Source organism: Cygnus atratus, chromosome 9 (assembly GCF_013377495.2).
Source record: "Cygnus atratus isolate AKBS03 ecotype Queensland, Australia chromosome 9, CAtr_DNAZoo_HiC_assembly, whole genome shotgun sequence".
NCBI classification, from domain to species: Eukaryota; Metazoa; Chordata; class Aves; order Anseriformes; family Anatidae; genus Cygnus; species Cygnus atratus.
This window is the reverse complement of record NC_066370.1, coordinates 16,293,184-16,311,815: the sequence shown is the minus strand read 5'-3', so window position 1 is coordinate 16,311,815 and position 18,632 is coordinate 16,293,184. Positions and strand designations below refer to the sequence as shown.

General features: G+C 41.0%; 1 protein-coding gene across 14 annotated transcripts in view; it reads right to left on the bottom strand.

Annotated features, from left to right (window-relative positions):
• Positions 1–2,039: 2,039 nt before the first annotated feature.
• Positions 2,040–18,632, bottom strand: part of LRCH3 (leucine rich repeats and calponin homology domain containing 3) — a 64,630-nt gene continuing 48,037 nt past the window's right edge. For 8 of the 14 annotated variants that reach the window (XM_035544815.2, XM_035544816.2, XM_035544818.2 and 5 more), the window contains 6 exons: positions 16,436–16,484; positions 15,822–15,935; positions 15,080–15,198; positions 13,457–13,594; positions 11,199–11,276; positions 2,040–5,654 (listed from right to left, as the gene is read on the bottom strand). In XM_035544815.2, the coding sequence (XP_035400708.1) occupies positions 5,526–5,654; positions 11,199–11,276; positions 13,457–13,594; positions 15,080–15,198; positions 15,822–15,935; positions 16,436–16,484 (627 nt within the window). In that variant the 3' untranslated portion in view covers positions 2,040–5,525. The remainder of the gene's footprint in view (positions 5,655–11,198; positions 11,277–13,456; positions 13,595–15,079; positions 15,199–15,821; positions 15,936–16,435; positions 16,485–18,632) is intronic. The other 6 variants (XM_035544819.2, XM_035544823.2, XM_035544825.2 and 3 more) reach the window with 1 other exon arrangement.

The following is an 18,632-nucleotide window of genomic DNA, read 5'->3' as shown; positions in this document are numbered from 1 at the left end:
CAGGGAAGAGAGCTCAAACCATACAAACATCCCCATCTGTGCTTTTTGTGACCAGCCTGTGCTGGCCCCATCCGAACATCCTTGTGTCCAGGTTGAACTGTGCCAAAAGCTCTAAAGTTCAAGCAGGATTACTGAAATCACGAGCAAAGAGCCTTTGGCTCAGAACCCTGTCTGAAGGGAAGGAAAGGGGCTGGTGCCTGACTATCAGGCTGAGCTGGTTATCAAGGGAGTGCTGAAACTGCAGACACTACACAAACTCGAGTTAGAAATATTGGCATTGCTACTGGGGGCACTGCTGGTTAAACTACAACGCGTTCCCATTCCAACACGTACCAAATCCGTGCAAACGCTCACTTGCTTTCCATGGTCCCCATGGGGCGGCAAGAACAGGGGTTACTCCAGTCCCGAGCTGGCAGGAGCAAGCTAAGCCTGGGCTTACATCACACATCTGTACCACAGCTCCTTCTTGCAGGGAGCACTGCAGAGCAATCACGGCAGGTATGTCCCTAATTCTAAATCTCCTTTCTTACGCTTATGTCTTTGCTTGCTTTTCAGCAGAGAGCAAAATATAATGGAATTCGTACAAGTCCTCCTCAGCCTCTGCCTGGCTCCCTGGCAAGCCCCCGCTCCAAGCAGGGTAACGCAGCACTTACATCAAGTGCCCCAGAGCTGCAGTGGACAAACCAGGAGCAAGTTACACACTGCACTGGATCATGAAATAGTTCAAAATTTCAATTTCAATACCTAATATCTTGAAGAGAAAACAAGCAACTCCCCCCAGCCACAAATTGCTTGGACACAGCAAAGCACGCTTCCAAACTTAGCAAGCTGCAAACCCTTGTGTAATAGGGAAGGGGTACTCCTTCTTTCAAAAATAATTTAACAAAAAATTATATCAAAGCAACAGTGGAACTGGCTTTGCTGTTCTGCTAACGTAGGGGGTACCAAAATCCCTGGAGTCCCAAGGCGAGCATCCTGGCTGCCAGGTGACACTGCCCTGTAGACAGGGGCAGAGGCTTTTATCCTGACCTAACCCGTGTCAGCTTACCCCTTCCAGGTGAGAACAGCACCCTCCTGCCTGCAGACTCTGCTCGTGCTGCCATCCATCCAGCTCCTCCAGGCCTTCTCCGCTGCATCGGCCGCTCTCAGAGCCACCGCTCTCTGTATGAGCCTCACCTTGCCGGGCTGGAAATCAGAGCGGGCTGCTGCTGCTTGGCTGTCCAGCTGCTGAATAAAGCTGAGCACCCCGGTGACTGGAGCAGGGAGCACCATCCCACAACCCGGCAGTTTTGAGGGACTCTGCCAGGGTTGGCACATTTTTTCCAGCTGCGGAGAGACAGGATCACAGCACACACCCGAGGTGTTTTCTGCAGGAAATCCCAGCGATCAGGAGCCCTTTGGATGGACTGGTTTTCCAGGGAGGTGAATGGAGGAGAAAGAAAGGCAGGAGACAGAAGCTAGGGGAGAAATGAAACCTGGAGAGAGCTGGGCAGCCCTGAGGAAGGCAGGAAGGGAGCTGAAGAGGAGCGAATATTTTGGCTAACAGGAACAAACCTTTCAGACACAGGGAGGGGATAGGCATGAAGCACAGGGACACATTTTACAGATTGAACCGAGGCAGGACAAAATCAAGCAGAAGATGAGAACTACAAAGAGCACCAAGACTGGCAGCAAACGGCCCAGGCCTTGCAGGTACAGTTTACTGCTTGGTTTGAGAAGGTTTAAAAACAAACAAAAACACAATGGGGGGGAAAGAGGGGAAGAAGGGGTAGAAGGAGGGAGTAGCAAAGGACTCTGAACAAAATTGTTGCTACTCAGCATCTAGGAAGGGCTGAAAGCATCTCCAAGAAAGTTTCTGGTGTGGCTACACAATGCGTGTAAAAATGCTGGATGTTTTCTATCCCGGTTAACAATGAAAGCTAAAGAAAAAGCAGGTCCATTAACTGCCAACTTGATGATGTGGAGGGTGAATACGCACACCTGGCACACAGGATGCGACATTCATTCATACAACAGAACATCAGGAAAACATACTGTAGTTCATGTAAGTCTTAAAACTTTATTTCAAATTACCCATGGTTTTCTTTTATATTATTAATGTGCTAGAAGTTCACACTACTGGCAGAATACAGGCAATTTAAAATAAAGTGTACAATATTCAAACATATTTATACTTAACAGACTTAGAAATTATGGAATGTATTTACAGACATACAGCATGGGATGAAGCTTTAAAATCCTTTACTCTATTAATTACACGTTTACACTGTTTTCAGAAATAACAAAATTAGATTGCTTTGTAAAACATCACAATATTTATACAAAAGAATTTTTTAATGTCCAAATTCACCGTAAAAGTCCTGTTTCTAAAACATTTTTTCAAAGGACCTCTTATAGCTATAAAAGGATAAAAATACCATTTGCTGTTGTGTCACTACCAAGAACAACAGAGGAGTTCTCGGTGCTGTAAAAAATTCTCTCTGATCTATTTTAAACAGGCCACCAAAGCTCCCCCCCTTCACAAGGGGGAAGAATCAAATCCCAGTTGCTTTGACCTGATCGTTTCAATGCCATCAGGGACTCCTGAGTGCCAGTGCCACTTGATTTCAAGTCTGTGACGCTGCTGAGCCTCAAATGCTGCTCAGTGCTCGACACCGTTTGAGGGAGGATGGTGGAACAATGGGGTCAGTATACGGACACCGGCAAGCACGAAACACTCAGCTGGATTCCTCCCACATCCTCCAACACAAATGCCCCAGAAAGGAAAAAACAATTGCCTCTTTAACACAAAATATAATTTTATACAGTTTCTTTAAAATGTTCTTTTCACTGGACACAACAAAAATTGCACATAAATACACTAAAAAAAATCTCCCAACCTATTTTGTAAAATGAAACTGCAGTTTTTTTTTTTTTTTTTTTTTGGTATAATACATTAAATAAGCCCTACAATGAAACTTCAGGTCTGGATTTTTGTCCTAAACATCTGGTCAACATTTAGTGTTTGCCGGCATGAAAACACAAGACTATAAGGGTTAAACTAACATGACCAAATACATCTGAAACCGGCAGAGCGAACTGCTGCTTCTAACAACGTAAGTGATACTCGGACATACATACAACCATCCCCGTCATGCAAACACTGCTTTTCACATGAATTCAGCTGCTGTGTGCATGCACTTACTGCCTGTATATGTGAGTGATTGTTTTAACCAGACAATAAAAAGCGGCTGTTTCTTGCAGTTCAGACTCAACTCCCCACCCCATTAATTCCTAAAACCTACTATTAATGAAATGTCAAGCTTCCACCAACCTGAATACTGTTAAGTTTTATTTTCTCTAAGTGCTGGAAGCTGGACTGAAGCAAACAACGCACCCTCTCACAATCCCCTGACAGGAACAGTTGTCTTCAAACAGGACCATTTAAATAACCTATGAAGGGTGCGCTGTTAAAATGTAACGTGCCTCCGTAGGATACAAATGACCTAATGTTGAAAACTAAGATGAATGCAGTGTCCCCCTCTTTCAAATTACTTGAGAGACGAAGACACAAGAAACATTTGTGGGCTGTGCTGCTTGCTGTGAGCGGCACGATCATCCGCACAACAAACTACAGCAGAGACTTCTGACACTTACGTAACCGTTCACGAATCACCAACAGGCCTTGCAAGTGGAATTAGGGGAAACACAAGAGCTACGTGAGGAGGAAAGCAGGTCTGCATGGGACTGCTCTCTTCTCTACACGTTGCAAGTTATTGGCATTTGCATTTCTCGCAGAGCTCGGGGCAACACGCTAGTTAGCATGAAAAGGTTTTTTTTTCAGCTGTGCAGTTTGAAATACCCTTCACACGTGCTTAACTTGCACCATGATCAGCCAATGCCAGTAAGAAGCAACTGGAGTCACTGTGTGAACCAGGGATACAACACTCACCATGAGTCCTGAAAGCAAACATGAAGCAAAAAGGTGGAAAGAAACTGCAAATCTAAAGGGGAAAAATCCAGCTAACATTCTTTGTCAGTGTTCCTATGGCAGGTTTACTTCAGCAAAACTGGCTTTTAGCTAGCCACTTCCCAGTTCTTCTCCTTCTTTTGTCCCCATGCAATCCTCTCGGTGTATTCTGCTTCAGATGTACCTCCAATGCCTGATGTTGGTCCCAGACCCCATGCAACACGGTAGTAGCACGCTGTTCTGGCATGCTTTAAATGGGTCAGGAACCAGCAAAAGAACTGCATAGGTGGAGAACTGGATTTTACAAGGTCGTTTTTTGGGGGAAAAAATGTGTTGTGACTGATCTGGTCAAGCTTGGCCTTGTCACTGCGCCTAAAGCACAGAGCTGGTCTTTGTTCTGCAGGTCAGCTTTCAAGCAAAACCCAAAACTTGCCTGCTGCCTCTCCCATTCCTGTATATTGAATTTCCATTTTCTTGTTAAAGAAAGAGGAAAAAAGCAATGGTAGTTTTGTAAACCAGTGCATCTGTGTGAATACTATGATAAAGGCTTGTAAGTCCTGTCAAACCCACATGTAGAAGCTACCTTCTGCAGGATTGCTGTGTTAATGATATGCAGCCCACTGGTGGAAATTCCTTAACTCTGTTCTTAAAAACAGTGAATTTCTCAGTGGCTGGGACACTCACCAGTGCTGGCATGTCTGCATGGGATGCTCCAGCCCCTTCTGAATGTATTATTTGATAATGGATTTCTAATGACCTGCACGGCAGGCTGTAATTCTTCGCGCTGCAGTGAAAACATGTACGTGATTCTTGACATTCATTTGAAAAAAATACTGAGTAACCAAATGCATCCTTACCTGACCAGGAGGGGAGATTTAAGTAGCTCTGATTTTTTTTTTTTATTACTAAAGTATTTCTTGTGGAGAAAACATGCATTACTTTTTCCTTTGGAGAAAAAAAAAAATCCCCCTTCAAATATTAAGTAACGAGGACATGCCAACATAGGTGAAAGCTGCACAAGGTTTGATTCTTATGAAACACTGTGCAGGTTAAGATTGTGTTGCAATATATATATATATTTTAAATATATATGTTTATATAATGGAAAGAGATGTTCTCTGGAGGCAAAGAAACTCCCTTTCTTTGAATCCCAGGAGGAAGGAATGAAATTTCATTCCCCTTGTGCCCACTCCAGCAACATCCTTTTTTTTTTTTTTTTAAACAAATAAATTCCTGTAGGAACAGCTTTCCAAACTGCGTACACCAATGTCTTCAAACTACAAGGTCAGTTTCTACAGCTGGCTCCAACAGCTAGCCACTGCAAGTCCCTGCCCTCCTCACAACAAACTTTTTTTTTTTTCCCAGTAGGGGGCAAAAATATCAATAATAAAAACGTTATTGGAAACTGTTGTGATCTCCAAAAAAAATGGAGAAACGAAGCAAAACATTCCTGTCAGGAATCACGGGAACTCCTTTCCTTAGGACAGAGCTCTGTGTGTGTGGATGCACTGCATGGGCAGTAAAGTCTTGACGTCCTTCTGCTTAGCCAAGGTAACCCAAAAGGTCCCGGAGGTCTTTACACAGCAGACAGGTGGTGAAGCTGCTGCTGCTTTGGGGGTGCCAGCTCCAGGAGCGCCTGCACAGTCACAGCTACCTGTGTCAAACCTTTCTCTTCTAAAATATGCAGAGGCAAACATAATTGCTCCTGAATGGGGAACAAAACAAAAGACAAAAACAAAATGGATGAAAAAACACTCAACCGAAACGAAAAATTAAGCAAAAGGAGACTGAAATATGAAATGTTACGGACAGCTAGCGCACACACACAAATGAAATGAAATATCTACTGGTGAATAAAGAACTGAACGTGATTACTCAAAACAAGAGTTCTTGGGCTAATCGTGTTTATTTATCAGGCATCGTGCAGAAAACGTGTATGAATAATGAGAATTTGAAAAAGGATTATAGGAAAACTGCAAAACAGTAAAATCCTTTATCTCTGCTCACACTGAAATGGTAGCAGTTTATGAAACCAAAATTAGACTGGCTTAAGGAGGGGGAAAGCTTCGCCTCAACACGACTCTGCAGAGGAGAGAAGGAACCACGGCTTCCTTTCCCAAACATAATTGACTTTTTGAGAGTCGTCACATAGCAAGCCTTGTTCAGTTACCAAGTGAATACCAACTTTAAGGCAGAGAATGAAGTACTAATGTGTGCCATGGAAACGCTGTGCAACAAGGCTAACAGGAAATGTCACGCTTAAAATCAGTTCTCGTACGGAGACATTGCACATCTGAGATCCTTCTGCCCAGATGTATGGCCTGGTCTCGATTTCCCAAATTCCTCAGGAGATGCATAAAAAAAAAAAAAGGTTGTTTTTTGAAGGAACCCCCTCGACTTGCTACTGTGTATGAATAACTTTGATAATAGATGTAGAAAATGTAATTTCTCCTGTTCAAGGCAACGAGAAATTGATAGTGTTTAAGGGCAAATATCCCTCTGATATGTACCAGTCACTACTGCCTTTTTTTTTTTTTTTTTAACCTTTCAGAAGGCAGCTTACTGAACAGGTCACTTCCACAACCATTCTGAAGAGTAAGAGTAATACACCAAGTGCAAAAAGAGGTTTCAAATCGTTTATTAAGAATTGTGCTATTCTCAGTATCAGGTGGATTTAAAGCCTCATCCTACATAAATCCTTGGCACACCTGGGCCATCCTCACCCCACAACAATCATCCAGAGACAGGATGCATGTCCAACAGTCCTCTGTATCTCTAGAAATAACCAAATTGTGTCCTTCCTATAGAGCTGCAGAGATTTCCCTTTTCACATGTTATTTCCACTGCAATATGAATTTTCCACTCTCTGCATCTTTGCTGGTATTTTTTGATATTAAATCCTTCAGAATAACAGCAGCCAATACACCTCCCACAAAGCTCAGAGTGGAGAAAAAGCAAATTAACCCAGACAAATTCTTGCAGTAAGCCAGACGATCAAGCCGAAATGCATTTTTCTTTCAGCAAAATTGTTATTTTGAAAAAAAAATGTGCTTTTTGAGAAATACTTGTAAACTGGAGCAAATATTTATCATTTTTCTTATGTATGCAAATAGATAAGGGGGAGAAGCTTTGGAATGACTCCATACCACAGAGACAGCCATGACAAACAAAATTTAAAGACTGGAAGGCACTGTTAGTGTAAGACCCCTTGCAGCTTTTATCACAGTGTTCATTAGAAGAAGTTCAGAAACATAGGAACCGAGTTCATTTCAGTTCACACCAGTAAACAGTGCAAAAATAGCTTGTTGAAAAATAAAATAATCTCTCCCCCCTGCCAAAGGTCCCCTCTTGCAGCAGAAATGTTTTGCTTGGACAGAACGCTTTGTGCCAGTCACAGTGTGGTTCAGGAAGAGGGCATTAACTCCTCTACTTGCTCCTTCGTTAAATACTCATTTTATGTTACAAGAGCTTGTGAGATCCATGTACACAACACATCTTTACTGGTAGTGACCTCATCTGCAGCCAAACTCCTGCGTATCTTAAACCGTGCTTCGGAGTTTGTGCCAGGTTAATGCTGGAATGCTAACACCACTTGGACAGGGCTTACAAGCCATTTACTGGATATTCAGATATAGCAGAAATTTATTGAAACAACATTCAGAACAGCCATTTCACTTAACACTTACCTGTAACTGAGCTCTGAACGGAGTTCCCTGAACCGACCTACACTCTGAGGAGACATGGTCTTTTGTACATGACATGAGGAGGGCCCTGAAGTTTGGAGGTGTCCCTGAGAAATGCATTAATGAGCCAGGATGCTTCTCCAGGGGAGGGAAAAGCTTTGAGTGTTGTGGAAGACTACCTGAGTTTTGTAAAACAGTGAAGAAGGAACTGTATGTGCAGCCAGGACTTGTATTTCTGCAACTGCGTGATACACAAGTTTCTGAAAATGACTGGATAGCGGGAAGGGAATAAGCACAGTCTGGGGCTCCTACAGCCGAGTGGCAACTCAAGAAGCCTTTGTTAAGTTTTTTGTCAGAGCACCGTAAAATGCTGCAGCAATCCTGTGGCATCCAATAGAACCTTAAAGTTTTCTCCTTCTGTGCCAGAAAAGTTCCCTCTGAGTTGACAGAAGAGCTCACTCTCTCCGAAAATTTCCTGCTTGACCTGTTACAAAGCCCAAGTAGCTCAGGATTCACTGACAGTTATTTTAAAAATCCTGACTGAGAAGTAATACACCAGAGTCTACAAACGTGAAAGCTGTATCTCCTCAGAAGCAGGATAAGGAGCTAGAAAAAACCCCAAAGTCTTGTGGACAAAACTTATCAGACCATGTCTCCTAAGACTGTGAGATCTCATCAAGAACACTAATGTTGAGAAGAAATACTTCGCATTCGTTAACATTTTTCATCAGATAATCCTGAAGCAATTTACCAAAGTGGTGCAATTCCTATTATACAGACAGGGAAATAGGGGCACAAACTGACAATGCAGTTTTCCCAGTGCTACATCACTCAGCAGCAGTCAGACTATAGCACGCACCTACACGTCCCTAACCCTCAGTCCCTTGCTCTAGCCCATGGACAGCACTTCCCCCCTTCGCATTACATCTGCTAAATATCACACAGCAAATACAAATGTGAGTTCTGTCACAGATGGTGGTGTGGACACACCAGTGTGTTTCCACACCGTACTTGTTACCTCTATCCCATAAGTGGGAAAGAAAGCGCTTCGTACACGGGGTCTTGACAAAACCCCAAATCCTTTACCAAGCGCTGGAGGGAGGAAGCAGCGACACTATCCTTCAGCTAGAGAAAAAAGACCCAGCGATAGACCATACAGAGCGTTAGCATTAGAGTACAGTAAAACACCACAAAGCCCCAGAGCTGAATGGAAAGGGAGACAAGACTGGATTCTTCTGAATCTGTCCCCAGGGAAAGAAGAGTCTCAACTGTTCTTTTAACGCTGAGGTTTAGCTGAAGAATGTCAGAAGGGGAACAAAGATTGTCCTGTCCAGAGTGTGTGAGCAGGAAGGGAAAACAGACAGAAAAAAAAGGTCAGTTAGCCATAGCAACATCCACGAAGCAGTCAGACATCAGACATTTCAGATACATCCTACATGTTCAAGAAGCACATCACAGCAGGTTAATTCTCCAAAAGAATCTGTATGACAAAGAACGCACTCAATGCAACTACTTGGAGTTCAGTGAGGTATCTGTCACCTGTGCGCCTTAAACGTGTACCAATCTTTGTTGTTAAAAACACAGCAGTGTACACGTGCCTTAGGGACAACCATTTTTTTCAGGGGAAACAGACTGCAGCTTCTTGAGATGCTTTTGGCACTGAATACTCACACTGTATCTTAACTAACAAAAACAGTACAAGGCATTATTTGTACGTAATTGATGCTCCAGTGCAGTACTCCACGGAAACATCTATTACAAATTACAGTTGAATCTATTACTAATTAATTTGTGTTCTATAACTATTCCCACTGGGTACCATTTGTGTCCCTTTCACAGAGATAACTGCTGTAAATCAATGAACTAGATGCACATGCCAATCCGTTTAACTTTGGTTTCTTTTGGTGCAAGAGCTCTAACTAGTAAAGTCCTACAGAAATAGCTGCTTCGCTGTGATGCCTGTAATTACCATTTTCTAAAGTAGCTTTTTACATGAAGTAGCCTTCCTCTTAGAAGGTAAGTATTTCTACATAGATCCATACTTCCAGAAAGCCTTTCATTTTTGTAATTATAATTTAAATGAAAGGAAATACCTGCAGGCATCTTTTCAGCAAAGAAATATATTAGGCTGCCATGCCATTCTTTCATGCAGGTATCTTACCGTCTCAGTAGACATGTAATATAGATATGTCAGAGCAACTTTAGAATTCAGCTGGGGGTATTTCAGTAAGTTTCCCCAGAGACATTCTCCTTGAACTCTTTCACATGAAAGCAGGAGAAACAAGCAAAATGGGAGGACTCTAGATAGTAGCTGTAGCAGATGTAGCAGACAGGGTCTATAGGGGAATTTCTGCTCGAGTGTTATTTTGTTTTGTTTTTAAATGTGGGTCATTTCAGCGATCTGCTTTGTATTCTAACCCGACAAAAGTTAATCTACTTATCTGAGGGAGCTATAAATAAGGAAGTCGGGATGGAATTGAACAATTTTGCCCCAGAAGAATTTATATTGTACAGTCCCTCTGGGAAGCAAAGTCTCAACTTTCTTAGAGGAACCAAAATAGCGAAGAATCTCAGAGCACTAATGACCAGTTTTGACTCCCTACCACGTTCCAGTGACATTCACCAGTGAGCCATGTGAAATTGCTAGACAGCTCAATAAATACGCTATCCGAAAATCCCAATGGCTCAAATGCCTTCCAGCAAAGCTATCAGATAATACTGCTTGACTGACTTGAGAGCACTGCTTTTAGAAACAGCAGGGAAATGAGTCACTGGATCTACTTTTCTCTTTCATAATACAGAAAAGAGCACCTACAACAAAAACACTAATACTTAGCAGCATAAGAAACCAATCCAATTAATGCGCTAGAAGAAAAATAAAGAAAAACATGACGTATCAAAATTATTTGTACTGACACAGCTGCTGAACAAAACAAAGTTGGAAGGATAGGACAGTATAAAACACGATAGCTGGACTCAGATTATTTTATATGTTCCTACCTCCTAGCTCTTCCAGTTTCAAAGAGAAAAGGAATACCAGAAGGTAAGAGTTCTACCACTGGTACATAACAAGAAGAATTAGGATCTATGCAAAGATAGCTACCACCAGAGAAAGGCCAACAACAGTGTGACTTCTCAGCAAGACAGTACAGATGCTCATGTAAAAGGATTATTATGAAGGAATGCCAAATGTTTTAGAATGGAAGTAACACATGCAAAACACCATCCAAATTTTATCCCACCCAGTATCTAATCTTGAGAAAACCTGATTGTTTTCAAAGATGTACCTTGCAGTTCTAAAGGCAGGCTCAAGCTGCATCCAACTATTAAGAACTTAAGGCACATCAGTAAGTGAATCAGACCTTTATATAGACTATTTCCAACTTTATTTTATTTTGGAAGACAATGCAACATAAGTCTGATCTACATAGTACGGCATACCTCATACCTGAGCCTTCTAAACTTTTAATCATCTTGTTTTTGTAAACTCTTTCAAGGAAGGTTTTATTTACTGGTCGTACAAAACTGTACCTGAGACGTAACATAAGAGTAACAGGAATATGTACCTGAGGTACTCCAATCCTTCTGCAAGCTTCCAAGAAATTCTCCACGTTTCGTCTGCATTTTGCCATCGTAAGTTTAGGCTGCAAAGGAGGCAGGCATAGCGTTCTTAACTGGAAGGATTTCTTTATTTAAATAAAACTCTTAATAAATCTCTTTGCTAAAAACATACCACACCGAAAAACTTGTCTAATTCAAACCAGGCTCTGTTGCAGTTTCAAAATTTAAAAAATTTCCAAGCCAATTTATGAATGCTGGATGTTTTAAAAAAAAAAGACAATTCTAACCTGTGCAATATTTGTATTCAAGGTGTTACATAAAACAGGCTAACACTTTTAATGACTGAAATATGATAATTAAAAAAGCATTCTGAATGAAGCACACACACACGTAGCTCCTGTACTGTGATTTCTGAGCGATTTCATGATATGAAGCAATCTGGAGTTTGTTCTGGGTCACTATATTATACAAATATTTCCAACTTTATTTCAATTAACAACAATAAAAATGAAGGCTAGATGAAACCAGAAATTAATGGAATAAAACTGGAATTGAGACTTGCTGCATGTAAGCCTCTTGCAGGTGGGTTTAATACAGCTGCTTGAATTGAACTCACTGGCATTTTTTTCATTTTTTTTTTTCCTCCATAGTTTTCTCTCACCGCTACACAGACATACCACTGCACAGGCTCTGTCTTGTTTCTATTCTTGAAGCTTATTCTTTTCCGATTAAAAAAGACAGAAGCTTCCTGTTCTTTTGTACAAGCTACCCACAGTCTACGTAGCAGCAGGTGGCAGCTTCTACGAGTTCAATATTTTTCTGTAAGTGGGGGAAACGTAGACTGGTGGTTTTTTTCCTTTGTCCCATCAGTGTGCCATATTTCCCGACCAAGAAAGCAGGTTAAAGGGTATTGCTGACTTCTTCTGAAGGATGAAGGGAACACAAAGATCCCACTGTAAGTGAGGAAAGACATGATGCCGCTTCTGCTCCTGGAGCCGTCCAGCTACAGGCTGCCTCTTCCTTGAGATTTCTGACAAAGCCATGATTTAATTTGTAACACAGAATATGCCACAGCACATAAAACCAGGCCATTGAAAAGATATTCTTAATGAGTCTTCTGAATAGCGGCTGTATGCCTCTTCTCTTAATGACTCCACGATCTGCCTAAAATGGCGTGTCCAGCTCAATCGTTCTCAAAATAATGAAGACATCTGCTTGTTCACATAAATCCAAGCAAGAAGAACCACAATGATACAGTATGCAGCAGTGCCAGTTCAAATTCCAACACAAAAACTGACTCCAAAATAAGTAAAAGCAAACAACATGCTTGTTTCAACTTCTTCCCCCAGGAGAGGGTTTTTTTTTTCCTTATTTACATAATTTTAGGAAAATGTGAAGGTGCATAACAAGCATTTTGTCTCTCCATGCTACCTTCAAGTAGCTGATTCTAAATATTTTCACTGAACTTTAACCTCCAGAGATTTTTTGTTTTGGTTGAGAGATTAGGCAAATAATTTGTCAGCATGTCACAGTTCCTCACCTTTCTCTCATTCTACACTTTCCCTATGTGATACAGAGTAATGCACCTATAAATATATTATCTTCACTGTTTCCAGAAACACTGCAGTTAGACAGGGTATTTCAAACTTCTCTGTGTACTTTTCTTGCTCTGAACAGCCCACAAATACAAAGTAAACTTTTTTTTCCTGTTATCACAAAGGTATGACTGCATTTATTTTGTTCCAGGAGATGGTGTTGTCCAAGCACATGCAACTGTAGCTCAAGTGTGCTCTGCTAAAATTCCTAAGTGGAGAAATTTATCTTGCTGTGAAATGGACACAATTTGGCTTCTCTGCTCGTTTGTGCTCTCTTGTGCAGTGGGATTGTAAGTATTGTAAAGAACATTACGTTTCCCTGTTTTCCTGAACTTCTCAGAACTTTTGATCTTCTGAAATATCCTACTTCAGTTTTCATGCTGAACTGTCTTTCATTTCATTAGTTTTCAAGTTAACATAGCAAGGGCTTGAAAATCTTAATGTTTTCTTAAAATCTGTATGAGAAGTAACTTTATTTAAATGAAACAAACCTAAACATAGTGCATTTTTAATGAAGCTACAGACATTGTTCAGACAAAACAGACAGTTATTTTTTGTCATGTATGATCACAGATGAGAATGATGAATTTAGCACTTGCCTGGATTACAGAATTTTGCAGGATGGCATTTTGGACATCTATAAAATACTACCATTATTACATACTTACAACAGCAGGTGAGGGGACATGAATGCTGGGAACAGACCGAGGACGCACATGATTAGCTAAATGGCACAGAACAACACCATCGGTGAGAGCTGCTCCAAGATCACTGGGCAGTGACACTTTCAATCGTGATTCAATATTCTGTGAAAAATGAATGTGGACACACAAAAGTAAGAGCTGTTTCCAATCGTTTCACTCTGCAGAACATTTTATAAGAGGCAGAAGCATTTGCATTACAACTTTGTCCTTCCTCAAGACACTACTGAACAGCTTTCTGAGCAATACACCAAGAAAGGTTCTGCACAGCACCGGGCCAGAGCTGAACACAATCTGGGAGCAGCTGAGTTCAATGACAAACAGCTTTCATTGCACAGCACAGGCGATTAATGCAACCTTTACTCAAAAATAACGGAAGTCAGAGTCTAAGAACAGTATTCCTAATCCTACACATTCTCAGTGAATGGTTCTGCCAAGAGAATTGAAAATAATAGTGTTTGTGGGTTGGAGGACAACACAGCTAATGAAAGTCTCTGTAAAGAAAAAAACTAACTACTTTGTGCCAATAGTTTTAAAAAACAAGGTAGTTAACAGTTGTTTCAGGGAATTCAAATCAGGCATTTCATCTTATGTCATATGTTGCGTGAGTTTCTCTGAGCTATGCTGTATCTTAAATTTTAAGAACACAAAAGAAGATTTAAGCTTACCCACGAAGCAGAACAAGAGAGACTGCATACAAAGCATTCCAAGATAAGAGATCAAAGGCTCTACAAACATCAAGTTTTCTTTCATTTTACTTAAGAGAACTTTCTCTTCAGAGAAAGCAGATTGTCCTTACTTCAAAATTCGCAAAGAGAAGGAACTCCCTCTGTCCATCTGGAACGCTTATGGCTTTTAAAATCAGCTTTAACAAACAGGAATTCTTTTTTCTTGAGAAAGCTCAAAGCATTAGAGCACTTCAGGGAAGCCCTTCATGCTCACCAGAAACATGCCTGGGGCAAAGCAGAACAGAGCAGTACCTTAATGGCACGTGGCACATTCACCACTGTACCTGGGCACGAACCGGGGCCTACCGAGCCTAAACAGACAAGAAGTACAAGCACAAGGAATATCCATGCTACAGATATTCTACACATAACTAAGGATAGCTAAAGCAGGAAGCAATGGGTGGATTCAGAACACACAAGGACACCACGCTGTCAGCATTACTGGCAGGAGCCTCTGCATTCCGCTTGCTTTTCTGTGGGGGCTTCACAGCTGAGTTTTTAAAAAGTGATTAAAAGGAGGACATTGTGGGAGCTTTCCAGAGACTTCCTAACAAGTGGGAAGGGTGATAAGGAAGAAAGTACATATTTATTTTAAAAGCAGAGATCATTGGCCGTTCAAAAGCAATAGTCAGGACTGTATATTCTACAGCACTTAAGCTAACTTTATTCCCCCACAACAAAGTGACCACCACTGCATCCATCTGAAAGAAACACTCAGATTGCATGGTGCCATTTCATTTTGGTCAACTCCCCGCCATAAATGGTTCATTGAAATCAGTCCAAAACACAAAGGCAGCCTTAACATGATGGCATGCAATGCATTTACCAAGATGTCCACACACTGGTTTCTGTAAGCACTTACCTTACGGAGCTGCTCTATTAGCTCCAGCTCCTCTTCACGCTGTTTGGAGTTTTGTCTGACTCTGGGGTCTGCACAGTCATTAACGGGAGACAAGGCGTGTGTAGAAGGTGAAGTAACCACTGATAAAGCAGCAGGAAGGAAAGAAAAGCCGATAAGCATGGTTTGGCTGATTGTCCTTCCCTGCTGCACTACACAGCACACACAATGTTCCAGAAGGGGTACAGCGTATTCCTTTTTTCAAACCTGTTTCTTTCATTAGCTTACTAATCTATCAAGCTAATGATCTACTAATCTAATAAGGTGTTCCCATAACACATGCTCCTTGGCGTTTAGATTTCTTTGTTTTTGTTGGCTAATAATCATTCACAAAAAGATGACAAAGTTCTGACAGATAAATTATGTTGAAAGAGTTCAGTCTTTCTACAGGAATTGCAATTTTGTTATGTGCTACTATAGCTGCCCTCACCACTTGTTGAAGGCTTGTGTGGCATGTCCTTAAGTGTAAGCACAGACCAGGAAGAACAAATTCCCATGTTTCTGCAAATATGATAAAAGAATATTTGGCAGCTCTAAATAAAAAATTGCTTATTCACAAAGTATTTAATGCTATGTGTCTATAAATGGAACTCCAAAACTAGTTTGACAATAACGACCCGAAGTAATAGAACAGTGCAAAACCTAGGCAAGGCAGATATTAATAAAATGTAGCAAAACTGGCTAATTTCTGAGCTATGTAACCTACCTTTGTTTGCTTCATCCCTGACAGCTGTTCGGAAAAGGAAACTCTCAGGTCGCTGGGAAGGGTTTCTATAGGAAGGCGGGGCTGCATGACCAGGATATGGAGGGGAAAGGTGGACTGAACAAATGCAGAAAGGCACAGGAAAGGAGGAAGAAGGAAACGGTTAGCGTTTAAATAGAAAATGGGTTCAGCAATGTGGTAAATAAAAAGAACAAAACAAAAATTTTAATATAATGACAAAATAAGTTACATGCATGCATGATAAAAGCACAGAGCAGGAAAAGGCGCTTTCAAGGACACTTGCATGCAAAGCACATTCCACATACCGCTTCCAACAACTGTTCTGACTGCTGCTGAATGCATCTGTGGGCCAAAGCTTGCAGGAAAGCCTAAAGCAGCCAAACCCTACAACTCTCCCTGAAGACATGCTTCACCCCTGCTGTCTCTTCCCTCATGTGTTTCCAAGGAGACCCAAATAACCGCGTAAACTATCAAGCACAGCAGTGCCACATAGGAAGATGGGAAGCTATGCTCCCTTCTCCTTACAGCACGAATATGCAAGCAGGCATTTTGATCTCATTTTTTTTCCCAGAAACTTTACTGCCTTTCCCTGTTACCTGTCTGTGTGGTAGGTGAGCCAGGAGAGATGGTAGATCTGTCATCACTCTGTGGATAAAAAAAAGTAAAAGAGTATAAATGGTCCTAATCTGGAAAAACTGTGACCACATTTTCATTTGATATGTTTTAAAATAGGCTCCATCCATCTAAATATGCTTCAGAAAAAAACAAACGTGAAAAAACACAAACCACATTGTTCCCCACATCTCATCTCCGCAGAAAGCAATGAAGCTTTTTCTTTTGCAGAAATGACACAATTGCTCTTCTCCAAGGAAAAAAACAAAGATTAAACAGCACTGACAGTGCAATGACAGATCTATATTTACTCTTTCATCTAACCCAAAATTTCAAAGTATTCTTTGCAAAATGGACACAGAAAAGCAGATAATTAAATTAACATGCAGAACTTGCATAACAGCAACACTGAAGAATACACAGCCTCTTTGACATCTTTGGTAATGCAAAACTGCTATTCACTGAACATCACTCTCCCTAGAGAAACACATTGTGGTTTACTATGGTGCTTAACATAGGCTGGTTACTCATGATGAATGCGTTCAGTACAGCAGTTTCCACAAAAGAGAAAGAAATAAAGGATATTCAGTGATAAAAGCAAGGTGGTAAAGAACAGAACAAAAGTATTTTTGATAAACTCAACTTGGTCAAGAAAAAAAATCATCTTGTAAATAAAAAGCAACATCAAAGACAACCAAGAACCCCTTGGAGCAGAGATGGGTTACCATGTTTTTATAGCTTAGGCCTCCTGTAGACACAGCCTAAAGCTAAGATGAGGTAATACCTACTACAGTTTAATCAGTTAAATCAGATTCATCCCCTACTTGAACTTTTGGCTAGAAGCTGACAGACTAACACCTGTTAAAACAGATGTGTGGATCCAAGAGTTTTTTGTTGGCTTTATTGGTGAATGATAATAGCGAGAGATACCTTGACAGGACTGAAGGTAGAAGCATTGGGCAGGCTAGTAGCACAGCTCTCTTGATTCAACCCTGAGAGTGACTGAATGCAGAAAGAAAGAGAAGGCAGTAGCAGTGTTAGCAAACAGCTGAAAGGTCATGTGCAAAGGTGGAATCGAGTAAACGAGTTAGAATGGAAAAAGTGGTCATCATGGTCACGTTCTCAGAAACATTCAACAGGCAGAACACAGAAACAACACAAAACGACTTGCCGAACTAAACTGCTTGCAGAGAGAAAAGCCTTCCTACTCTCCTGAACTTTATGGCTAACAAACTTGGGAGATGAAATATTCCTTTTTACACACAAAGTGACATCAGAAGCAGAACTAAATAATAAGTAGGTAAGACCTTACTAAAGAAAGACCTGAAGTAATACCTATGCCATCAGGCTTTAGACCAAAAAGAAAAGTTTACCCCGTAGCAGTTTGTCCTGAGCCACTATTCAAAACAAAAGCCTTCTTTTTAATGTTTCAAGTATGCTATGGATTTTAGTAAGTTAATTTCTCATCAGTTTTGTAAAATTAGAGAAACTTGCATCTAATGGATAACGAATACACATTTGGTCTGCCACAAACACTTAATCCCGATCTTTGCGAGTTACAGAGAAAGAAAGATTCTGTGGGTGAAATTTAGCTCTTGGAGAAGACGTCAGTGTGAAGATTTACAGTGTTGTCCAAAATAAAGTACTGTCAAACTTCAATTATAACCACTAGATTAAAAACCACCAAAACCAAACAAAACACAACAAATAACTTTTAATGTTTCCAGAATGGGATCTCCAGCATGCCAATATTCATCTGTCACTGACAGGCGGATCTCGAAGGCCAAATTCTGCATCTCCATCAACCCTTCAGCCAATTCTGCTGTTAAGGTACGTGCAAGTGGTGCGGTGACACAGCACTGAAAACAACACCTACTATGAAAGCCTACATTTTAAAGATGTAACAGCTGCCCAAATCAAACTTGCATCATGGAAAAGCCCAACAAAGGACGTGGGGGTGCTTAAAGTCTCAAGCACTTCAAATAAAAACCTAAGCCTTTCCTTTAAATTTTAATTTCTTCCCCTCTGGTTACTGCAAGCATACTTAAAACATTAACATTTGAGGACTGAATGACTCAAGAACGAACCAATACTTTCTGAAATGGCATTCAAATAGTGAAGTGGAAATTCAGCACAGGAAAAACACACCAAATGACACCTAGAAACTTCATAGATGTCAAC